The sequence below is a fragment of the Silurus meridionalis genome, chromosome 28, assembly GCF_014805685.1.
Source record: "Silurus meridionalis isolate SWU-2019-XX chromosome 28, ASM1480568v1, whole genome shotgun sequence".
Lineage (NCBI taxonomy): Eukaryota > Metazoa > Chordata > Actinopteri > Siluriformes > Siluridae > Silurus > Silurus meridionalis.
In genome coordinates this window covers 15260445-15284166 of record NC_060911.1, presented here as the reverse complement: position 1 = coordinate 15284166, position 23722 = coordinate 15260445, and the positions used below count along the sequence as shown (strand labels likewise).

Genomic DNA, 23722 nt, shown 5'->3' with positions numbered 1-23722 from the left:
GCTCAGTGGCCTTGTCCTGTGACAGTGGCCGAGCTGCGGACTTTCCTGGGGTTTGCCAGTTACTATAGGCGTTTTGTTGGCAGTGCTGTGGTCTCCACAATGTGAGTAGTCATTTCAATCTTTGAAACGAAAGCTTACTACTGCACCAGTGTTGGCGTATGCAGACTTTACGCGGCCTTTTATATTGGAGGTTGATGCCAGTTATGCAGGGCTCGGAGCTGTGTTGTCGCAGGAAGTTGAAGGGAAGGTTAGACCCGTCGCATACGCTAGCCGCAGTCTTCGGCCTGCAGAACGGAATACGGCCACTTATAGTTCGATGAGGCTCGAATTCTTGGTCCTTAAGTGGGCCATGGCTGAGAAATTTCGTGAATATCTGTTGGGACATGAGTGTGTCGTACGTACAGATAACAACCCACTAAGTCATCTGGCTACAGCCAAGTTAGGTGCTACCGAGCAAAGGTGGGCTGCTGAGTTGGCTGCCTTTGATTTGCCTTGATGTGATTCAGGACCGGGCGGGCAGAACCAATCAAAATGCCGATGCGCTGTCGTGATTAACAACTGTGCAATCGGAGGCTAATGGTAGTGGGCAGTTAGGGGCTGTGGTGCCTGAGCTTTTGCGGCGAGCAGTGATCGTAGGACAAGCGGAGGTTACCACTTTGCATGCGATGCAGGCTTGGCCCAGTCGCTCGGCACCTGAGATTAGCATTTTACAGCAGGCAGACCCAGTGGTAGGGGAAGCCTTGAGGTTTTGGCGGCAAGGGCAGCGGGCAGGCCTGCAGGAGCGACGGAATCTTGCTAAGCCAGTGATTACACTTCTCCGGCAATGGGACCGGTTAGTAGAGCAAGAGGGCCTATTATATCGTAGGGCTTTCCGGCCCGATGGAGGGATGACAGTGCTTCAGGTTGTCGTGCCAGTTTCTTTACAGCCAGAGGTGTTAACTTCTTTACATCAGCAGCATGGACACCAAGGTGTTGAACGGACCTTGGAGCTGGTACGGCAATGCTGCTACTGGCCAGGTATGTCCGCAGATGTGGCTCAGTGGGTGCAAAAGTGTGAGCGGTGTCCTGGTAGAGGAGTGGTTCTTTAAATTTGGGGCCGCAATTTTGAGTCCAGCCTGATTCAACAGTTGTGCAGCCTGTATGAGGTGTGAAGGTCACGCAGCACCCCATACCATCCGGCCGGCAACGGCCAGTGTGAGCGGTTCAATTGGACCTTAAACAATTTGGTGCGAACCTTGCCCACCGATCGGAAGAGAGATTGGGCATCTTGCCTAGCCCAGGTGGTGTTTTGTTACAACACCACTCCTTACCAAGCTACTGGTGAGTCGCCTTTCTTTTTAATGTTTGGGCAAGAGCCAAGGTTGCCTATAGATTTCCTGCTCGGTCAGGTACGAGAACCTGTAACAGGTCGAGTCCACAAGTGGATAGAGGAGCATTAGGCACAGCTGCAGGTGGTGGTTGATGGTGCCCGAGAGCGGCTGCAGGCCGGCGTAATGCAGGACATGATCAACGAGTAAAAGAGCTGCCGTTGCGGAAGGGCCAGTTGGTTTATCTGAAAAACTATGGGGTCCGGGGTCGACATAAGATACATGATCTATGGAGCTCCACTGTATATCAGGTGGTTAAAGCTCCTCTGTCTGGTGGTTCCGTGTATACAGTAGCTCTGGTAAGTGACCTGAGTCGAGTTCGGCACATTCATCGGTCTGCATTGAAACCTCGAGCCCAAGGGGAGGTGGTAGCAGATGACCTCTCTGAGGGTCCAGATGAATCACCAGTGCCTTTGGAGCCCGAGATAGAATTAGATGGGGACCTGGCATATGTGGTTTCTGAGGTTCCACCATTAGCTCATGGGGGGAGCATTGCAAGGCCAGATCCATCGTGCTTGCTGATGATCCTCCGGCATTAATAGATATGTCCAATGTTGAGTTGGTACCCCTGGTAAGGTCTTCCTCCCTGAACCCTCCTAATCCATTAGGGGTGGTTCCAACGGATAGGACCGGACAGGACGAGTCGGGGCAGGTCAACATTCTAATGTGCACCATTTACCACGAACGGTAGGAGCTGGAAATGTAAGTGCTCCAGGTCCTTCAGCTTGTGGGGCTAATGCAGTCATGGCATTTTTCAGGCCCTGGAATTAGGGTCTTGGGTTTAAAAAAGTATAAAAAATTTTAGTAGAAAAATATGTAAAGAAATGAAGTGTGATGATGGAGAGAGTGGACCAGTTTTTAGATCCTGGGTGTTTCCTGGTTTAAACTCCGAACGTTCAGCTGAACGCACAACCCTCTGGAGGGCTCGTCTGTCCTGCATGGTGCTGTTCCCGAACCAGGAAGTGATGCTACCCATCGGAACGCTCTCAATGGTGCAGGTGGAGAAAATCTTTATCACCTGAGATTGAAGTTTAAAGTCCCTTAAGCGTCTCAGATGGTACAGATGCTGCCGGGCCTTCTTCACCAGGGTGTTGGTGTGACAGGACCAAGACAGATCCTGTGTGATGTGAACACCTAGGTACCGGAAACTGTCCACTCTCTCCAGTGGGGTCCTGTGGATGTTCAGCGGTTGGTATGACTGCTCCTGCTTCATGCTGAAGTCCACTATTAACTCCTTAGTCTTGCTGACGTTCAGGAGACGGTTGTTCCTCCTTGTTAACCCCCTGTAGGTAGGCCATCTCGTCGGTGTTGGAGATCAGGCCCACCACAACAGTGTCGTCAACAAACTTGATGATGGTGGTGGAGTTGGAAGTGGCCACACAGTCGTATGTGTACAGTAAGCACAGCAGGTATTCTTAAATATAAGTTACTTAAATATAAGATTTTACGTAAGGACAAGTAAAGTTACCGGTCTAAAAATCTACTCAATTAAAAGTAAAAGTAGCTCATGTATAATTTACTTAGAGTAAAATTTACTGAGTTATTTTTTAAGAGCAACAGTCGGGTGGGGGATTGTAGTGTATTTCAAAAAGGACAAGGGATATAAATCTCAAACTAGTTGTTTTTAATTGAAGGAATCTCTTTATAATTATAAATAAGTTCTGAATTTCTATAGTTTTGTCCCGTGAGAAGATACTATAATAGTTGCTAAAATGTACTCACTTTTGTGAGATAGTGTATCCTTTCCTCAGGACGAGATTGTAATGAAGGAAAACCATCAGATATCTGTCCCTGAGAGACTCCAAATCCTAGCAGCCACCTCTGCCTCCAAATATGGCTGCCACAGTCTGAGATCACTGAGAGCATTTACATAATCACTACTTTCAGTAACCATGTGATTAAGTTCAACTGTGCTCATTTACACACACACACACTAAATCTGTGAGAGACTCTTATCCACAATTTGAGCATGAATTAAACATTGAGAGAGTGAGTGATCTCCTTGACCTCTCCAGACCTTTACATTAAGCAAAACTGTTCACACAAAGGTGTGACTAAACAAATGTTTTCAACCAAATGTGATCTTTGATTTAAAGCCAATGTAAAGTGGATGAGATAGGGGTGATGTGGTGAAATCTTCTGGTTGTAGTAAGGACTCTTAACATCAGGAAAGTAAGACACTGCAAAACCTAAAGTTAACAAAACCATGAACGAGTTTAGTTTTTTATTGCATTGCATATTTCTTATATTTGCGATATGAGACGATTTTCAGCAAGCACAAACCCGCTCGGTGTACTGGGTACTTGTGATCTACAAAGCAAATACCAATCATATGATCCAGTTCTGTGATGGAGTGCTGTGTAAATTTCCTGATGTCCAGTTACGTGCTCTGTAAGAGTCTGTGCGCCTTTTATATCTTTTAAGACATGTGTACACTTTTATATGATGTGGGGTTCATTTAGTTTTCGCCTGTTATAAACATTGTACTTTATAATCATTTAAATCAAGTAAGTGTACAGTTTCTGTGTAGCAACTCAATATTAATCACATGATTCACAAGTCACAAATTATAGTCTTCACCTCTAATCTTTTTGGAAGTTGTTTTGGACACTTTGGTTACCATTCGTATTGTACGTCTCTTCAATATGTCACCAATTTTTCCAGGGAGGTTTGTCTACAGTCCCGTGGACCTTAAGCTTCAGAATCAACATCAAGCTGCTTGGAGATGGTCATATAGCCTTTACCTTTAACCTGCTTGTCAATGAAAAGGTTTTACCCTTTAAATAGGTGGACTGACTAATTACAAGGTTGAAGACACCTGTGATGCTAATTACAGGATACGCTTTAATATGGGCAAATTATTTGTTATCTTTTCCAGAGTTTCCATTAAATTTTACTAAGTTATTTGTCGGGTGAGGGGATTGTAATGTAGTCCATAAAGGACAAAGGATATAAATATCAAACTAGTTGTTTTTAATTGAAGGAATCTCAACAATTTTAGGTGAAATTTTTGCAAGTTTTGAAGTGGGTTTGTAGTGTTGCACAAGCCAGTGCACTCTTAGTGCTGGTCCCAAGCCTGGTTGCGTTATGAAGGACATTCAGTGTAAAACGTGCCAAATCAGAGCTGTGGAGGTTGTGGAGGTCTGGTCCATTCCAGAGCCCCATCCATGAGGAGGTAGTATGCGGCGAGATGGCGTCTGTTCACTGCATGGAACAGTTCGCAAAACGGTTGGCGCCGTTTAAAGGGTAACTGAGAGAACGAGATGCTGCGTCCCCTTGTCACACTGCTGGCATACCTGCAGTTACATATGTAACCTAGAGAAGGTATTATTTAGGGTGTACTCAATTTTGTTGGCAGCTATTTAGACAATAATGGCTGTATGTTAAATTATTTTAAAAGGACAGTAAATCTTTACTGCTATACAAGCTGCACGTTGACTCCTCTAAAATATATCCAATTTCATTTCTATAGTATTGTTCCTTGAGAAGATACTATAATGGTTGCTGAAATGTACTCAATTATGTGAGATAGTGTATCCTTTCCTCAGGAGGAGATTGTATCGGAGGAAAAGCATCAGATCTCTGCCCCTGAGAGACTCCAAATACTAGCAGCCACCTCTGCCTCCAAATATGGCTGCCACAGTCTAAGTTTGCCAGAGCACTTACATAATCAATGCTTTCAGTAACCATGTGATTTCACCTGTGCTCATTTACACAAACACCACATCTTTAAGAGACTCTTATCCACAATTTTAGCATGAATTAAACATTAAGGCTGTGAGTGATCTCCTTGACCTCTCCAGACATTAAGCAAAACTGTTCACACAAAGGTGTGACTAAACAAATGATTGTAACCAAATTTAATCTATGATTCAAAGCTAATGTAAAGTGGATGAGATAGGGGTGATGTGTTGAAATCTTCTGGTTGTAGTAAGAATTTTTAACATCAGGAAAGTAATGCACTGCAAAACCTAAATTTAACAAAACCACAAACTTTTTTTTTTTCTGCATTGTGAAAAGACATCATATTTCTTATATTTGCGATATATGACGATTTTCAGCAAGCATATCCTGAATGTCCTGGCCCATACCGCAGATGAAGAACCGGAGGAAATTGTGTGCATACACTAATACGCATGATGTAATGCAGATATAAGCAGAACTGCTGTGCTACAAGGTTTTCCAGGATCTTGAAGATAAAAGGAAGGTTTAATCGCCTTTCATATCTTTGAAGACATGTACACTTTAATAAGATGGGGGGTTCATTTTGTTTTAGTTTGTTAAAAATACTGTTTCCTTTCAGGAGCTCGAGCTGCATCAAAACGATTTGGGAACGCCACGCGTTGTCCATGCTCCCGGGGGAACAGCACTGCTTTGGCGGTTCCTTCTTCCGGTGCATGTAACGAGATGCTCCATATTTCTTTTTCCATGCAGGGAAATTTTTCGGATGCCAGCAAACCCTGTGTTAATCAAAATGCTCCTGGAGGTACAGACATGGGCCATCACTACACTAGTGATAGCTTGGCTCACTGAGTAGCAGAAGCAAAGCGTTTCCACCGAGTTGAATGAGCTTTTCCTGCGTCCTGCATCCCGCTAATCTCCAGTTTAACAAGTTGTGTCCCACCCTGGTGGGACCCGAGCAGGCTCTAGTCCTGGAGCAAGAAGTATGCACCCTCCTGAGGCAAGGGGCCATCGATTTGGTCGGGCTAATATGGCAAGTGCTTCATTGTTTCGAAAGAAGGACACGGTGGATTGAGGCCGATCCTAGATCTACTCTCCTTGAACTGCTCACTCACAAAGCTCTGGATCAGGATGCTTACTCTCAGTAGGGCATGTCACAGATCAAGTCCGAAGACTGGTTTGTCACAATAGTCAAGTAAAGTCAAGTTTATTTGTATAGCGCTTTTCACAACAGACATTGTCTCAAAGCAGCATTACACAAATCAACAGTGATGGTGAATGGTGTGAATTTGTCCCTGATGAGCAAGCCGTGGCGACTGTGGCAAGGAAAAACTCCCTTAGATGTTATGAGGAAGAAACCTTAAGAGGAACCAGACTCAAAAAGGGAACCCATCCTCATCTGGGTGACATCAAGAGTTTGATCATAAATCTTTCAACAATAAAGAACACTGGACAGTGAGAACTAACATGATTACTGGAGTATAAGATTATAAGTGATGTTCTTTCTGCAGTCTTATACAGTCTATATGGTTAGTAGCTCCGAGTTTTATGAGCTCAGCATTTGTGATCACCACAGATCCAGCATCAGCTTCTCCATGCCAGAGCCTTTAAACACTCCAGGAGGTCCAATGTCAAAACTCCACACATGTAGCGGGATCCAAATGGCACTGGTACGTCTCTAGATGGTTCGGGATGTTTGTGAGTTCGGCATCTACTTCTTCAAAGGTCCGTAATCATCACGAGGTGGGAGGTGACTGGAGCTGGCCAAACCTCAGGGTGTCTCGGGATGGGGAGAGAAAGAGAAGCAGTGGAGAGGAATTAGCATAGCTGCTGTTCATGATATTAACAGCACAAGTTGATAATGTGCATGTGATCAGATGTTCTGGAGCACAAGGTTATGATGTGAGACGTATGTTATGTGTAGGCTTTGCTAAAAAGATATGTTTTTAATCTACACTTAAACTGGGAGAGTGTGTCTGAGCCCCGAACACCGTCAGGAAGACTATTCCAGAGTTTAGGAGCTAAATGTGAAAATGCTCTACCACCTTTAGTGGACTTTGCTATTCTAGGAACTACTAGAAGCCCAGAGTTTTGAGATCTCAGGGAGCGTGGCGGATTGTAGCGTGTTAAAAGACTGGATAGATACATGGGAGCCAAACCATTTAGTGCTTTATAAGTGAGAATAGATCTAAGAAATGCCGATTTCTACATAGCCATCCTTCCTGCTCACTGGAGGTTCCTGAAGGTTTGCTTTCGGGGGAAAAGCTTACCAAAATCAGGTCATTTCCTTTGGAATGGCCCGCACCGTCACAAAGTGCATGGATGCGTCTCTAGCCCCGATACGGCTTCAGGGCATCCGCATTCTGAACTTTATTGATGACTGGTTGGTATTAGCTCGGTCAGAGCTTCAGGTGGTCCGGTGCAGAGAACCACCTTCCAACGTGATTCCGCTTGGTTTTCTCCATATGAGGCCCCTCCAGTGGTGTTGTAGGGAATGTTTTATGCAGAAAACAAGGCCATTGGTTTATACTTCTTTGTTTTGCTCTGTCTGTATTCACTTTGACTAATTGACTATTGGTTGATTTGATGCCATTCACTCGCCTTCATTAGTGACACAATTCTTCAATTCAACACGTTTACAAAACAAAAGTTTAATAAAAATTTTAAATGACAGATTCTGACAACTGATTTAATCATTTAGTATTCAATGAATCATGTAATGAACTGAAGCTGAGATGTTTTGTGGGTCAGAACTATTCAGATGAAACCAGTATAACAGATTTTGATCAACATGAACATAAACAATAAATAATGAAGGAAACAGCAGACACTTGTACACAATCGAATAAATGAATCTACCAAAGCATTCGCAATTTTATCAAATCAACGAGAAAATGTTTTAATGATGAGCACAAATGACTAAATGATGTGGAGGTTGAACATGTAGTTTTGAGAATTTTATTTCTGACCTGAAAAACGCTCCAAATTAACAGAGAAAAACTGTAAAAGCGAAAGGACTCCACGGCACCAGGAACGAGCTCGACAACAGGAAAGGGCAGCTATTAACGGACATTTCTGTGCTTCCTTTATAAGAATTTAAATACTACCACCAATTAAACATCTAATTAACTACCAGTTGGGCATTACAGCAGCAACACGCAGGGGCATTCAACCCTGTCACATTCAGAATGGAAATGAGTCTCTGCCTGATGTAAATACTCCAAATTTGTTTTATGTGCATATTTTGAACACAAGTGATTTGTGTAAAGAAATGACGAGGTGTATAGTTGAAGTATTTAGGCAGTGAAAACTAAGACTTTATAGAAACAGAAGCAAATTTCCGATCTAAGGTATGGTTTGGTGTTGGGTGGCATTTATTTTATAATTTTAAAATATATTTAACTTATAAAATTCCATGGCTGCAAGCCATTGGTTTGAAAGTCGACATGTGCTACAATGTGATAGATAGATAGATAGATAGATAGATAGATAGATAGATAGATAGATAGATAGATAGATAGATAGATAGATAGATAGATAGATAGATAGATAGATAGATAGATAGATAGATAGATAGATAGATAGATGCTTATTTCAGCACCGTAGACATTTAACACTGTTAAATGTATTAATAACTCATTTTAACCCCACAGTGACCACGTGTTTATTCATGATGAAGATACTTTTTCTTACCCTTTATCTCAATGGTAAGTATATTTATAAGCACATATACACACACACACACAAAAACACACACAGGGCCCATATTTAGAGTTGTCATGCACACCACATTATCATTCATATCTAACTCTCATATTTGTTGAAGTATTTCAAAATATATATTTTTCCATGTGTTTTACTTCTAAATGATTTTATTTATTAGCACAATCTTCCAGTCTTATAGTTAAAAACATTACTGATACATTCAAAAAGCTCGCTTTATTTGTGCGTGTGTTTTCTCTTAAACTTGCTAATTTGACACCCTTCTGTATTCTCCTTTAACCTTTTTCTGAATTTGGGTTGTAGAATTGATTCTTCATTTGTGGTGAACTTCATCTGTAAAGTTCTTCCAGTGCATGCTGAATGATATCAAAAATGTTTAGAATAATCTATAACAGATTATCGCCAACAGGTCTTATACTATTGGACGTATCCGTCCCGCAAGAGATTTCACGCAATTATTACCTGATCCTAACAAAGAAGTCGTGGTCTAATGCACAGAATTACTGCAGGATGATGTACACTGACCTGGCAATCATCATCACTGATGTTGATTCTTTACAATTTAAGAAAGAGTCAGCAAGACAAAAACTGGCCACATCTGCCTGGATCGGATTGTACAATGATGTCAATAGTTGGCGCTGGTCCTTAAATGAGGTCCTGCTGAAGAACAGCATTTTTACCAATTGGATGCCTGGAGAGCCGAATAATAACTATGGGGAAGAATCGTGTTGTGTAATAATGAATACAACTGGATACTGGGCTGATAAACCATGTGCAGATCTAAAGCCTTTCATATGCTACGACGGTGAGTCTTTCTCATTATCGAGATTGTGATGTGACTAGTTTTGGAGGCCTTAATCATTCCCTCAACCTTTCTTCATACAACAATAAAATTGTACTGTAACTCAGGGGTCCCCAAGCACCAGTTTGCAGACCAGTACTGGAATGTAGTTCATTTGGTACCAGGTTGCTCAGATTTAAAAATTACATTTTTATTTTAATTTCCTTTTTATTAACTGTTTGTGGTCTGCAGAGGGTAAATACAATTTGATCTCTTTCATCCAAGCGAATTTCCCACACTTGTTTCAGCTGTAGTTTTTTTAATCTATGAAATAATACATTAGACCATAAGCAAGCACTAAGATTCCAAGAATGTCATCAAAAAAAAGGAAAGTTCAATTTAATAGAAAAATTAAAAGTCTCATGTTCAAGTTATGGGGTCACTGCAACAGGTGATTCTCAGGATCTAAGCCTGTTGGTATACAGTGTGTGGTTCAGGGTGCACACTGATTTTCTCTTGGTTCATGGAAAAAAATTGTCAGGTGAAACTGGTCTTAACTTCTGCTTAAAAGGTTTGTGGTTGCTGAAGTTCAAAATAAAAATGAAAAAGTAATAATAAAAAATGCAAAAGATGATATACTGAATGTGTGTGGATATATGTATATATATATATATATATATATATATATATATATATATATATATATATATATATTTTTTTTTTTATTAATTTTTTTATTCTTATTCCCAGATAATCTCAGTGGAGCTGACAGGTTTATCGGTGTGGCTAGTCCTCTGCTAAACTGGGCTGGAGCTCAGACTTACTGCCGAACACATCACACAGACTTCTCCAGCTCTCTTACCAGCTCAGATAATGACTTCATAACACAGGTGACGACTATCCAGGGGGATTCCTGGTTTGGGCTGTACAGAGAGACGTGGAAGTGGTTAAACAACACCAAGACTTCAAACCTCCCATGGTATAATGGACAACCCAATAATTACTATGGCTCAGATAACTGTGGAGCATTCTATAAAGGGCTGTATTCCCTGATTGATGACCCATGCACTTCTCAGTACTATTTCTTCTGTTACACCAGTAAGTAACAGTAAATACCTGTTACTCAAATGAACTAAAACCACAAACAGCCTTATTCATAATTGAAATGATGCCTAATATGAAGGATTAAAGTTCACAAAACAAAATACCACAAATGCAGCATAAATTTTATGAACATGACTGGATTTTATTGGCTTCATTTCAGAACAACCACATAAGAAAAATTCCAAGTAAAAGAAAATGGGAAAGAACAATGTATGTGTTTATTTTGTAGATTCCCCCGTGAGAAAACAGGTGATGAGGCTGCAGGTGAAGTCTGATGGAAGTGTGTTTGATCCTGCTGTGCAGTCGTCCATTTTAGAGCAGGTGAGTCCCTGAAATTTGGTGAGTTTCCACTTTCTTACTGCTCACCTGCACACATTTTAGTTATTCTCAAGAATGCTGCTCTAATATCATTTTCTTGTATGTTTTAATGATTAAATCCTGAATCTGATCTTCAGATGAAAAAGAAACTGGAGGAACATGTCATGTTCAAGAACATCACACTGTCCTGGAAGTTGCAACCAGATGGGAATATCTTCTATAAGAAAAAAAAAGCACGGCCTGTAATGCCTAAATGTTGAACATGTACAATGAACATAGTTTACTGTTACATGTTTACTGTTGTAGTAAATCAATTATGTAGTAAATCATTTATATTTAATTTTTGAAAATGATGATGCAACTTAACAACCTGTGTGTATTTGAACATTTCAAATATTATATACTTTCCACTATTGTGCAATTTCTAATTTTTAGCTTTTAGCTTTATATAGATCTATTATTATTGTTATTAATGTGCCGCGATATGAAGCGCTGATAACACAAACTACAGATCCCATAATGCCGCGCTTCAGCTGCCTTACTGAACACTAGACTACCTGAGAACATTCCAGCGTCAATCAAGTCGAGCTTCTGTTGATGTATTTAACCCTATTGTACAGTTATTGTGAAACAGCGCCTTTCAAAACAGATGGGTTTCTGATTAGATGGACGTGTGTTATTAGTGAAACGAATGTGACTGTAATTAAGGAATTGAATCTGAGACGGAACTACGAGACAAAACATCAGGAGAAGCTGAAAAACCTGAATGCAGAGGAGAAGATCCAGAAAGTAGAAGAGTTAAAGAAGAATCTGACATTTCAGCAGATGTTTTTCACCAGAGCAAAATCACAAAGTGAAGCTGGTGTGAAAACAGAGGAGAAATCAGAGTCTCATCAGCAGGTTATTTACTGAGGGAGAGTTTCTGAAGAGCTGCATGATGAAGCTGTGAGACGTCTGGTGTTTGACTGGAGATATTTTTATGGAGAGCAAAATATTAAATTATTATATTAAAGTTTAAGTTGATTAATTCTGGAATAATATTCCTGTCTGTTTTTATTCATATTTATGTAAAAAAAAAAAAACATTTTGTTTTAGTGTGTTCAATAAATGTTTGTCCTGTTTGGGCCACGACCTCAAGTGTGTTTTGAGTTTTGGCCCCTGGTTCAATCGCTTTCGTTTTCGTTTTAGCGGTTGGTATGACTGCTACTGCTTCGTGCTGAAGTCCACGATCAACTCCTTAGTCTTGATGACATTCAGGAGAAGGTTCTCCTGGAACCATCTCTCCAGGTTTTTAACCCCCTGTAGGTAGGCCGTCTCGTCGTTGTTGGAGATCAGGCCCACCACAACAGTGTCATCAGCAAACTTGATGATGGTGATGGAGTTGGAAGTGGCCACACAGTCGTATGTGTACAGTAAGTACAGCTGCCGTTCTTAAATATAAGTTACTTAAATAAGATTTTACGTAAGGACAAGTAAAGTTACTGGTCTAAAAATCTACTCAATTAAAAGTAAAAAGTAGCTCATGTATAATTTACTTAGAGTAAAATTTACTGAGTTATTTTTTTAAGAGCAACAGTCGGGTGGGGGATTGTAGTGTAGTTCAAAAAGGACAAGGGATATAAATCTCAAACTAGTTGTTTTTAATTGAAGGAATCTCTTTATAAATAAGTTATTATAAAAAATTATAAATAAGTTGAATTTCTATAGTTTTGTCCCCTGTGAAGATACTATAATGGTTGCTGAAATGTACTCACTTATGTGAGACAGTGTATCCTTTCATCAGGACAACATTGTAATGAAAGAAATGCATCAGCTTTCTGCCCCTGAGAGACTCCACATCCTAGAAGCCACCTCTGCCTCCAAATATGGCTGCCAAAGTCTGAGATCACTGAGAGCACTCCCATAATCACTGCTTTCAGTAACCATGTGATTGAGTTCACCTGTGCTCATTTACACACACACTAAATCTGTGAGAGACTCTTATCCAAAATTTGAGCATGAATTAAACATTGATTAAGAGAGTGAGTGATATCCTTGACCGCTCCAGACTTTTACATTAAGCAAAATTATTCACACAAAGGTGTGACTAAACAAATGTTTTCAACCAAATTTGATCTGTGATTCAAAGCCAATGTAAAGTGGATGAGATAGGGGTGGTCCTTCTCTAAGGCATTTAGAATTGTATGCATTATAAAATGTGCACTTTGAAAATGTCAATATAATATGCTTTCCAATATTTCTGCAATTTAATTTTTTAGCTATATAACATTTATTAAATGCAATATATTATTAAGTTGGTTTAATTTTTTGTTTTCTCCAGTCAATAAAAATCTACATAATAAGGTCTGTTTAAAAAAAAAAAAGAAACTTTTGTCACTATTTTGTAGTTGTTATAACTGCATTATTTTATCAATAATTATTTTATATTGAACCATAGTGAGTGTAATTACATTTATAGCATTTACATCAACTAAATGTTATTTAATTAATAATCATAACTGCAGTACTGATGGCAGTTGCTACGATCCACAACATGTATTTTACATTCGTATTTTACATGTTCCAAAACCACACTACAACATACCATGCAAGTAAACAAGTCTCTTCACCAGAAGTGAAAAAGTAATAAAATACTCTACTCAAGTAAAAGTACTGTTACTTAAATAAGATTTTACATAAGGACAAGTAAAGTTACTGGTCTAAAAATCTACTCAATTAAAAATAAAATGTAGCTCATGTATAATTTACTTAGAGTAAACTGTACTGAGTTATTTGTTAAGAGCGGGGAGTCGGTGGGGGGATTGTAGTGTAGTTCAAAAAGGAGAAAGGATATAAATATCAAACTAGTTGGTTTTAATTAAAGGAATCTTAACAATTTTAAGTGCAATTTTTGCAAGCTTTGAAGTGGGTTTGTATGAACCCAGCCATTAGTGTTGCACAAGCCAGTGCACTCTTGGTGCTGGTCCCAAGCCTGGTTGAGTTATTCAGTGTAAAACATGCCAAATCAGAGCTGTGGAGGTTGTGGCTGTGGCCCCTAAAGGGGGCACAGCATTGAGGATCCGGTCTGTCCCCTGATGTCCATTCCAGAGCTCCATCCATGAGGAGTTTAAGGGGTAACTGAGAGAACGAGATGCTGCGTCCCCTTGTCACACTGCCGGCGTCCCTGCAGTTACATATGTAACCTAGAGAAGTTATTACTTAGGGTGTACTCACTTTTGTTGGCAGCTATTTAGACAATAATTGCTGTATGTTGAGTTAATGTAAGAGGACAGTAAATCTGTACTGCTATACAAGTTGCACATTGACTCCTCTAAAATATATCCGTTTTAATTTCTATAGTATTGTCCCTTGAGAAGATACTATAATGGTTGCTGAAATGTACTTTTGTGAGATACTGTATCCTTTCCACAGGAGAAGAGTGTAATGGAGGAAAAGCATCAGATCGCTGCCCCTGAGAGACTCCAAATCCTAGCAGCCACCTCTGCCTCCAAATATGGCTGCCACAGTCTAAATTTGCCAGCGCACTCCCATAATAACTGCTTTCAGTAACCATGTGATTGAGTTCACCTGTGCTCAATTGCACACACACACACACACACACACACAAAAATCTTTAAGACTCTCATCCACAATTTTAGCATGAATTAAACATTAAGACTGCGAGTGATACTCTTGAACTCTCCATACCTTTACATTAAGCAAAACTATTCACACAAAGGTGTGACTAAACAAATGTTTGTAACCAAATTTGATCTGTGATTCAAAGCCAATGTAAAGTGGATGAGATAGGGGTGATGTGGTGAAATCTTCAGGTTGTAGGACTCTTAACATCAACTAACAAAACCACAAACTATTTTTTTTTCTGCATTGTGAAAAGACATCGTATTTCTTATATTTGTGATATGAGATGATTCTCAGCAAGCATATCCTGAATGTCCTGGCCCATACCACAGAGGAAGAACCGGAGAAAATTTTGTGCATACACTATTACGCATGCTGTAATGCAGATATGAGCAGTACTGCTGTGCTACAAGGTTTTCCAGGATCTTGAAGATAAAAGGTAGGTTTAATCTTGGCCTATGGTTGGACATCTGACAGGGATCAAGGTCAGGTTCTTCAGTTACGGGTGTGATAACTGCAGCTTACATGATAATGTGCATAACCATTTCTAATGGGGGAATTTATTATTTTTAGACGAGGTCTGATTACTTCTGAAGTTATAATAGTTCACTAATACCCTGAGGTGGTAGCTCAGGGTTACTGCTCTGAAGATCCAGGGTTCATAGCCATGCTATTGTGTACACTTTAATAAGATGGGGGGGGTTCATTTTGTTTTAGTTGGTTAAAAAAACTGTTTCCTTTCAGGATCTCGAGCTGCGTCAAAACGCTTTGGGAACGCTCTGAATCACGTGTAAAATCTGGCCAATAGGCAAGTCGTAACATCATCGGTGGGTGACGTCGCGTAAACCAGGAAGCTCCAAAACGGCTTAGCGATGGTATCGACATTAGCTTCTGTTGTTCATGTAAGCGCTGTGTGTGTGAATCTGTGCAGCCATGAGCTTTAAATGCAAAATGCTTCGGATTTCTTCCTCCGAGGAGGTAAATTGTTCAGATGCTAGCAAGCCCACAGACTCCTCACAGCCTGTGTTGTTCAAGAAGCTCCTGGAGGTAGAGATATGGGCTGTCACTAAACTAGTAATAGCTTGGCTCGATGAGTAGCAGAAGCAAAGCGTTCCCAGCAAGCTGGATTAGCTTTTCCAGCGCCCCGTGGCACAGTATCCCCCCGGGGCCTACCGGTTTTTCCTGACCCACACATCGAGGTGTCTAGGTACTGGGAGACCCCAGATGCGGCCCGTACTTTCCCCTGCATCGCTATACACGACTATAGTAGGGTTCAGGGAGTGCGGTTATGGAGAGATGTACAGGGTTAATGAGACACTGGCAATGGCTATCTCTCCCCAGGTGATGCATCACGGAATGTTTCGGTATTGTCTACAAAAGCCACTTCGGCTCTAGTAGGTAGGGATTACGCAGGGACAGGTTGGGATGGGGTTTGCCTCCACACGATGATTGTGTTGCAGGCATACTAGGCTGACCTGCTATGAGAGATGGCAAAGGTTTCAGCTCTGGGGCTGACTATTACTAGTTACATCGTGCTGCAACCTAACCCTCAGGGTCGCCAAGGTACGGCGCAGGTTGTAGGTCGGTCCCTGTCAGCTCTAGAATAGCTTCTGTTGCTCACCCTGTGAGCGAAGATCCCGACAGGGACAGGGCTTTCCTTCTGAATGCCCCGGTGGCTCCTCCTGGCCTGGATGGAGGAGATCCGCCACCTCTCAGGAGGTTCCCACGGCTACAGGGCACTGCTCCAGCCGATCTGCGAGGATCAGAGGTCAGCCTTGGGAGACTGGTTCCCTTTAGGGATTTCCTGGCAGCTTGGGAAGAGATGGCAGACGTATCTTGTGGGTCCTGCGTACATTAGAGAGGGACTACTTGATTTAATTCTCGTCCTCTCCTCTTCGGTTCAACAGGTTGTGTCCCACCCTGGTGGGACCCGAACAGGCTTTAGTCCTAAAGCAAGAATTATGCACCCTCCTGAGGCAAGGGGTTATTGATTTGGATCCTTCCCTAGTCATAGAGTCGGGATAATACAGCCAAATTCTTTGTTGTTTAGAAAAAAGTTTGTTTGTGTAAACAACATCCAGCGTGTTTTCTCCTCTGGTTGCGAAGTCCACATTCTGATGAAATTTGGGAAGCACAGTCCTGAGATTTGTGATTAAAATCTCTGGTGACAATAAACAATCCGTCAGGGTGTGTGTTTTGAAGTTTGCTAATGGTCCCATAGAGCATGTTGAGCGATTCCTTAGCATTAGCGCAAGGTGGTATGTACACTCCGAGCACAATAGCGGTGGTGAATTCCCGGGATAAATAAAAAGGTCTACATCTCACAACAATAAACTCCAGCAGCGATGAGCAGTAGGTAGAAACAAGCACAGAGTTCTTACATCATTCTGTCTTGATGTAAACACAAAGACCGCTGCCGCGAGTCTTACCGCACAGAGCTGCATTTCTGTCGGCACGAAACACGGCTAGCCCGTCCAGCTGAATGGTGCCGTCCGGAACTCCATCACTCAGCCACGTCTCAGTGAACACAAAAACGCAGCAGTGTCCTTACGCCAAGTAGCTTGTTGGAGTCTGAAGTAGTCCAATTTATTGTCCAGGGAGCAGACATTTGCCAACAGTAGAGATGGTAGAGCGGGCCGGCTAGGGTTAGCTTTTAGCCTAGGATTAGCACCCGCTCGCTTTCCACGCTTCCGCGTCCCACGCAGCGCATTCGATTCCCCCTCCTCTGTCCATCCGCTGCAGGCGACGCCGGGGTCTGGATGTCTGGTTCTCGGAGCACGCCGAGGTCACGTAGCTTCTGCCACAGATCATCATTTATTGTGTTGTTTGGGTTATTTCTGAGTTCTTTGAGCGTATTGGGGTTGTACAAAGGTACACCGGTTGCTCCGACGTCCATGTGTTGCGTAAGGCGGGCTACAAACTGAAAGTAGCACCATTTTGGGTACGGAGCGGCCGCTGCGAGCTACTGCCATGCCGCCAACTTGGATGACATGAATGATGAGCACAAATGACTAAATGATGTGGAGGTTGAACATGTAGTTTTGAGAATTAAATTTCTATCCTGAGAAACTCTCCAAATTAACAAAGAAAAACTGCGAAAGGACTCCACGGCATCGGAAACAAACTCGACAACAGGAAAGGGCAGCTATTAACGGACCTTTCTGCGCTTCCTTTATAAGCATTTAAATACTACCACCAATTAAACATCTAATTAACTACCAGTTGGGCATTACAGCAGCAACACACAGGGGCGTTCTACCCTGTCACATTCAGAATGGAAATGAGTCTCTGCCTGATGTAAATACTCCGAATTTGTTTTATGTGCATATTTTGAACACAAGTGATTTGTGTAAAGAAATGACAAGGTGTCTAGTTGAAGTATTTAGGCAGTAAAAACTTAAAGTGAAGACTTTATAAAAACAGCAGCAGATTTCAGAGCTAAGGTATGGTTTGGTGTTGGGAGTCTTTATTTTATAATTTTATATATTAAACTTATAAAATTACATGCCTACATGCCATTGGTTTAAAAGTCGACATGTGCTACAATGAGAGAGAGAGAGAGAGAGAGAGAGAGAGAGAGAGAGAGAGAGATAGATAGATAGATAGATAGATAGATAGATAGATAGATAGATAGATAGATAGATGCTTATTTAAGCACCGTAGACATTTAAGAATGTTAAATGTTTTAATAACTCATTTTAACCCCACAGTGACCACGTGTTTATCCATGATGAAGAGACTTTTTCTCATCCTTTATCTCAATGGTAAGTGTATTTCTAAACACACACACACACACACACACAGGGCCCATATTCAGAGTTGTCATGCACACCACATTATCATTCATATCTAACTCTCATAATCATTGAAGTATTTCAAAATATATATTTTTCCATGTGTTTTACTTCTACATGATTTTATTTATCAGCACAATCTTCCAGTCTTATAGTTAAAAACATTACTGATACATTCAAAAAGCTCGTTTTTTTGTCTGTTTTCTTTTAAACTTGCTGCTAATTTGACCTTCAGTATTCTCCTTTGACCTTTTTCTGAATTTCTTTTGTGGTTTTATTTGGTTTTAACTCTCATTTGTGGTGAACTTCATCTGTAAAGTTCTTCCAGTGCATGCTGTATGATATCAAAAATGTTTTAAATAATCTATAACAGATTATCGCCAACAGGTCTTATACTAATCGACGATCCGTCCCGCAAGAGATTTCACGCAATTATTACCTGATCCTGATGAAGAAGTCGTGGTCTGATGCACAGAATTACTGCAGGATGATGTACACTGACCTGGCAATAGTCATCAATGATGTCGATTTATTACAAATTAAGAAAGAGGCAGTAAGACAAAAACTGGCCAACAATGCCTGGATCGGATTGTACGATGATGTCAATAGTTGGCGCTGGTCCTTAAATGACATCCTGCTAAAGAACAGCATTTTTATGAAGTGGAAACCGGGAGAGCCGAATAATAACGCTGGGCAAGAATCGTGTTGTGTAATAATGAATACAACTGGATACTGGTCTGATAAACCGTGTTCACGACTTAAGCCTTTCATATGCTATGACGGTGAGTCTTTCTCATTATCGAGATTGTGATGTGATTAATTTTGGAAGAATTAATAATTCCCTCCACCTTTCTTCATACAACAACGAAATTAAACGTTAACTCGGGTCCCCAACCACCAGTTTGCAGACCAGTACTGGAATGTAGTTCATTTGGTACCAGGTTGTTCCGATTTACATTTTACATTTTTATTTTATTTCCATTTCATTCACTTTTTGTCTGCAGAGGGTATATTCAATTTGACCTCTTTCATCCAAGCCAATTTCACACACTTGTTTAAGATGTAGTTTTTTTTTTTTTCTATGAAATAATAAATTAGACCAAATGATGAGACATGCAGAAGATTCCAAGAATGTCAGCCAAAAGAAAGTTCAATAAAAAAAATTAAAAATTAGGTCTCATGTCCAAGTTATGGGTTCACTGCAACAGGTGATTTTCATGATACAAGCCTGTTGGTGTACAGTATGTGGCTTAGGGTGCACATTTATTTTCCCCTGGTTCATGGAAAAAAATTGTCGGGTGAAACTGGTCTTAACTTGTGCTTAGAAGGTTAGTGGTTGCTGAAGTTCAAAATACAAAATGAAGAAGAAATAATAATAAAAATGTAAAAGATGATATACTGAATGTGTGTGTGTGGATATTATATTTATATATATATATATATATATATATATATATATATATATATATATATAAATAAAATATATATATTTGAATAACTGTAGTATCAGACTGCAACATAATACATTTGGAAAAAAGTTAACATTTTTACCGCACTAATATATATATATTTTTTTCTTCAGATAATCTCAGTGGTGCTGACAGGTTTATCGGTGTGGCTAGTCCTCTGCTAAACTGGACTGAAGCTCAGACTTACTGCCGAACACATCACACAGACCTCCCCAGCTCTCTTAACAGCTCAGATAATGACTTCATAACACAGGTGATAAATATCCAGGGGGAATCCTGGTTTGGGCTGTACAGAGAGACGTGGAAGTGGTTAAACAGCACCAACACTTTAAACCTCCCATGGAATTCTGCACAACCCAATAATTTGCATGGCTCAGATAACTGTGGAGCATTCTATAAAGGGCTGTACGTTGATGAACTGTGCACTTCTCAGTACTATTTCTTCTGTTACACCAGTAAGTAACAGTAAATACCGGTTACTCATATGAAAAAAAAGTTCACTTTAAAATATTGTATTTATGTATTTTCTTTCTTCAATTTATCCAAATAAATCACAACTAAATATGTGCTATAATTATAAATCTATTAATGTTTTAATTATTGAGAAAATGTTCTGTTTTTGCTTATAAACAACTCAAACATAAAAAAACCACAAACAGCCTTATTTATAACTGAAATGATGCCTAATATGAAGGATACAAAGCAAAATACCACAAATGAATTATTTAAACAAAATGCCTTCAATATAAAGATTCTACATTCAATTTATATGAGCATGACAGGATTTTATAAGCTTGATTCCAGAACTAGCACATAGGAAAAAGTAAAAGAACAATTTGTGTTTATTCGGTAGATTCCCCCGTGAGAAAACAGGTACTGAGGCTGCAGGTGAAGTCTGATGGAAGTGTGTTTGATCCTGCTGTGCAGTCGTCCATTTCAGAGCAGGTGAGTCCCTGAAATTTGGTGAGTTTCAACTTTCTTACTGCTCACCTGCACACATTTTTGTTATTCTCAAGAATGCTGCTCTAATATCATTGTTCTTGTATGTTTTAATGATTCAATCCTGAATCTGATCTTCAGATGAAAAAGAAACTGGAGGAACATGTCATGTTCAAGAACATCACACTGTCCTGGAAGTTGCAACCAGATGGGAATATCTTCTATAAGAAAAACAAGCATGGCCTGTAATGCCTAAATGTTGAACATGTACAATGAACATAGTTTACTGTTACATGTTTACTGTTGTAGTAAATCAATTATGTAGTAATTTATCAATCATTTATATCTTATTTATGAAAATTATGATGCAACTCAACAACCTGTGCCCATTTAAACATGTAAAATATAATATACTTTCCACTATTAATACTATTTCTATTTTAAGCTATACAGCATTTACTAAATGCAATATATTCTTAATGCAATATTAATTGCAATATAATGCAATATATTCTTGGTTTCCATTTTTTTGTTTTCTGTAGTCAATATGTAATGAATATACATTATAAAGAAAAAGAAAACACATTTGTCACTCTTTTCGTTGTTATAGCATTTTTTCGGCTGGTCATGGTACACTAGTATTATTTTTGGTTGAGGCATTTTATATTGTGTATTATTATATATATAGGTGTTTGTCATTCACACATCACATTCACATAATTTCCTCAGCATTTTAAAACTTAGAAGCTGAAGCAACATTTAAAGCTCAAGTGTTCCTTAACTACTATGTGATCCAGAGGGAAATTGTCTGACTAATGAACACTATTTGGGAACAACTAAGAGAGAGGGAAAGACATGCATTAGGCATTTATTGTCTTGTTGTCTTGTGCAGAGGAAAGCACCAAATTAATTCAAGGAGACACGGCCCTGATCAGAGACCCGAAACTAGAGACAGGTCATTTAGCACTTAAACAGCACTGTGTCTGTGATAGAATGAGCAGAGGAGGGAAGTAACGGAGTACAAATACTTTGTTAATGTACTTAAGTAGATTTTTTTGGTATCAGTACTTGATGAAACTTTTTTACTTTTACTCAATACATTTTTACACAAATATCTGTACTTTTTACTTCTTACATTTTCAAAACAGACTCATTACTTTGGTTTTAATCCACTGATTTGGTGAAATCTAAAATGTTTCTTTTCACTGCGCGCCGATTTCAGCCGAACAACTGATTTCCTGTTACTGCACGTCTTTTTCAATCCGCTGCTGTATAAAGTCCTGACTCTCACTCTTTACGAAGATAAGAATCAGCAGGCAGAAGCAGTAAGAAGTTTGGGGTTAACGTGGATGAGACAGAGGGAGTCAGTGATGAGATCAGACACATTCATGATCATCATCATCTTTTCTCTGTGTTCTATATGTGGATCTTCAGCCTGGATACATTCATTAGATAACAACATTTTAATTAGTTTTGTATTAATATATACTGTATATATATATATTTGGCTGTCAAAATTTAAATGATTGTAAACGGCACTAGATGTTAATAACACGCAATGAATTCAGCGCGCATTTCTGTTTTTACCATTTTTATTAAAAAAAAATGTAAATACATAAATATAAAAGAGGCGAAATTAAATTATCTATCTATCTATCTATCTATCTATCATCTATCTATCTATCTATCTATCTATCTATCTATCTATCTATCTATCTATCTATCTATCTATCTATCTATCTATCTAATATGATGTGAGGACCAGTTAACAGCTAAAACAGGTAGAAGTAAGAACTACTTTTTACTTAAGTACATGTCTGAGCCAAAACTTCTTTACTTTCACTCAAGTAAAAAAGTATAATCAGTACTTCAACTTTTACCAGAGTATTTTAAAACATGAGGATCTGTACTTCTACTTAAGTAATGGATGTGTGTACTTTTGCCACCTCTGCTGATGAGGCCTAACTGTATCCTGACTGATATATTTTTAAGCTGCTTCTTTCTTTGGAAAGAAGACACTTTGGGCTTTTACCATCCATCATTCAAAGTTGATATTGCTCAAAAAGATAATGTAATTGATGTTGAAGTGCCTTGAATGTAAATTTTCTGCATTTAAAGCCACATGTCTCCTGAGTTTATATTAAAATTTAATGTCATCATGACAAATGTGATTCCTACAAACAATCTGTCAGGAATTCACCTGCCACGCCCCCTTCGGCGGCTGTCATACCTCCGCTTTCTCTGAAGCTCCCTGCTTCAATTGTGCACACCTGGGACTCATTTAGCACTCATCCCCAGCTCCTACTTAAACCCCTAACTCACACTCACTCCTGGTCAGTTATTCTTCGTATATGTGTTGTTGTTGCGTATTTCTATGCGTTCTCTTCCTCTCGGACTCCGCACTCTCTCCACGGCTGCGCTTTCTCCCCAAAGCGCAGACATAAAACAAAACAAAACATAAATAGACTCCAGGCGGTTCCTCAGCTTTACTACCTTTACCAAGCAGCTTGTTTCTGTTGAGTTGTTCAACCTTGTTTCTATTTCAATTTATGATATTGTCTAATCCCATTTTTGCCCATTCACCAATCACCTGAGCTCATTCTCTTGAATCACTTTGAGTTTAAATTGTCTCTGCAATTGTGATATTATTAGTACAGGTAGTCGCCGACCTACAACCACGATTGGTTTCGACAAACCGGTCGTAACACTATTTGGTCGTAAGTAGAGTAGGCTATATATGCACAGTACTGTGAAATGATGTTATAAAAAATTTTAAGTAGTATTTTATCATAATTTTCTTTCATTATTGTTATACTGTATATATCATAATTTTCTTTCATTATTGTTATACTGTATATATCATAATTTTCTTTGTTCATTTTATGCCATTTGTATCATTTCTACACCATTTTGTTTCTTACTGTT

The 23722-nt window shown here is 39.6% G+C and overlaps 2 protein-coding genes and 1 long non-coding RNA gene across 3 annotated transcripts in view; all 3 read left to right on the top strand.

Moving 5' to 3' along the window:
* Nucleotides 1-9253, top strand: part of LOC124381659 — a 35703-nt gene extending 26450 nt beyond the window's left edge. Inside the window, exon 3 of the long non-coding RNA XR_006924908.1 lies at nucleotides 9181-9253. This is a non-coding gene — a long non-coding RNA (uncharacterized LOC124381659). The remainder of the gene's footprint in view (nucleotides 1-9180) is intronic.
* A 133-nt stretch (nucleotides 9254-9386) lies between these two features.
* LOC124381645 lies at nucleotides 9387-11751 on the top strand. The gene is made up of 4 exons (XM_046843460.1): nucleotides 9387-9576; nucleotides 10303-10650; nucleotides 10886-10977; nucleotides 11112-11751. Exons 1-4 carry the CDS (start codon nucleotides 9459-9461, stop codon nucleotides 11232-11234), a joined length of 681 nt encoding a protein of 226 aa, XP_046699416.1. The 5' UTR covers nucleotides 9387-9458; the 3' UTR covers nucleotides 11235-11751.
* A 2844-nt stretch (nucleotides 11752-14595) lies between these two features.
* On the top strand, nucleotides 14596-21219 carry LOC124381637 (C-type mannose receptor 2-like). Its single transcript, XM_046843449.1, has 6 exons — nucleotides 14596-15034; nucleotides 18306-18359; nucleotides 18777-19171; nucleotides 19972-20313; nucleotides 20712-20803; nucleotides 20939-21219. Exons 3-6 carry the CDS (start codon nucleotides 18838-18840, stop codon nucleotides 21044-21046), a joined length of 876 nt encoding a protein of 291 aa, XP_046699405.1. The 5' UTR covers nucleotides 14596-15034; nucleotides 18306-18359; nucleotides 18777-18837; the 3' UTR covers nucleotides 21047-21219.
* Nucleotides 21220-23722: the final 2503 nt, after the last annotated feature.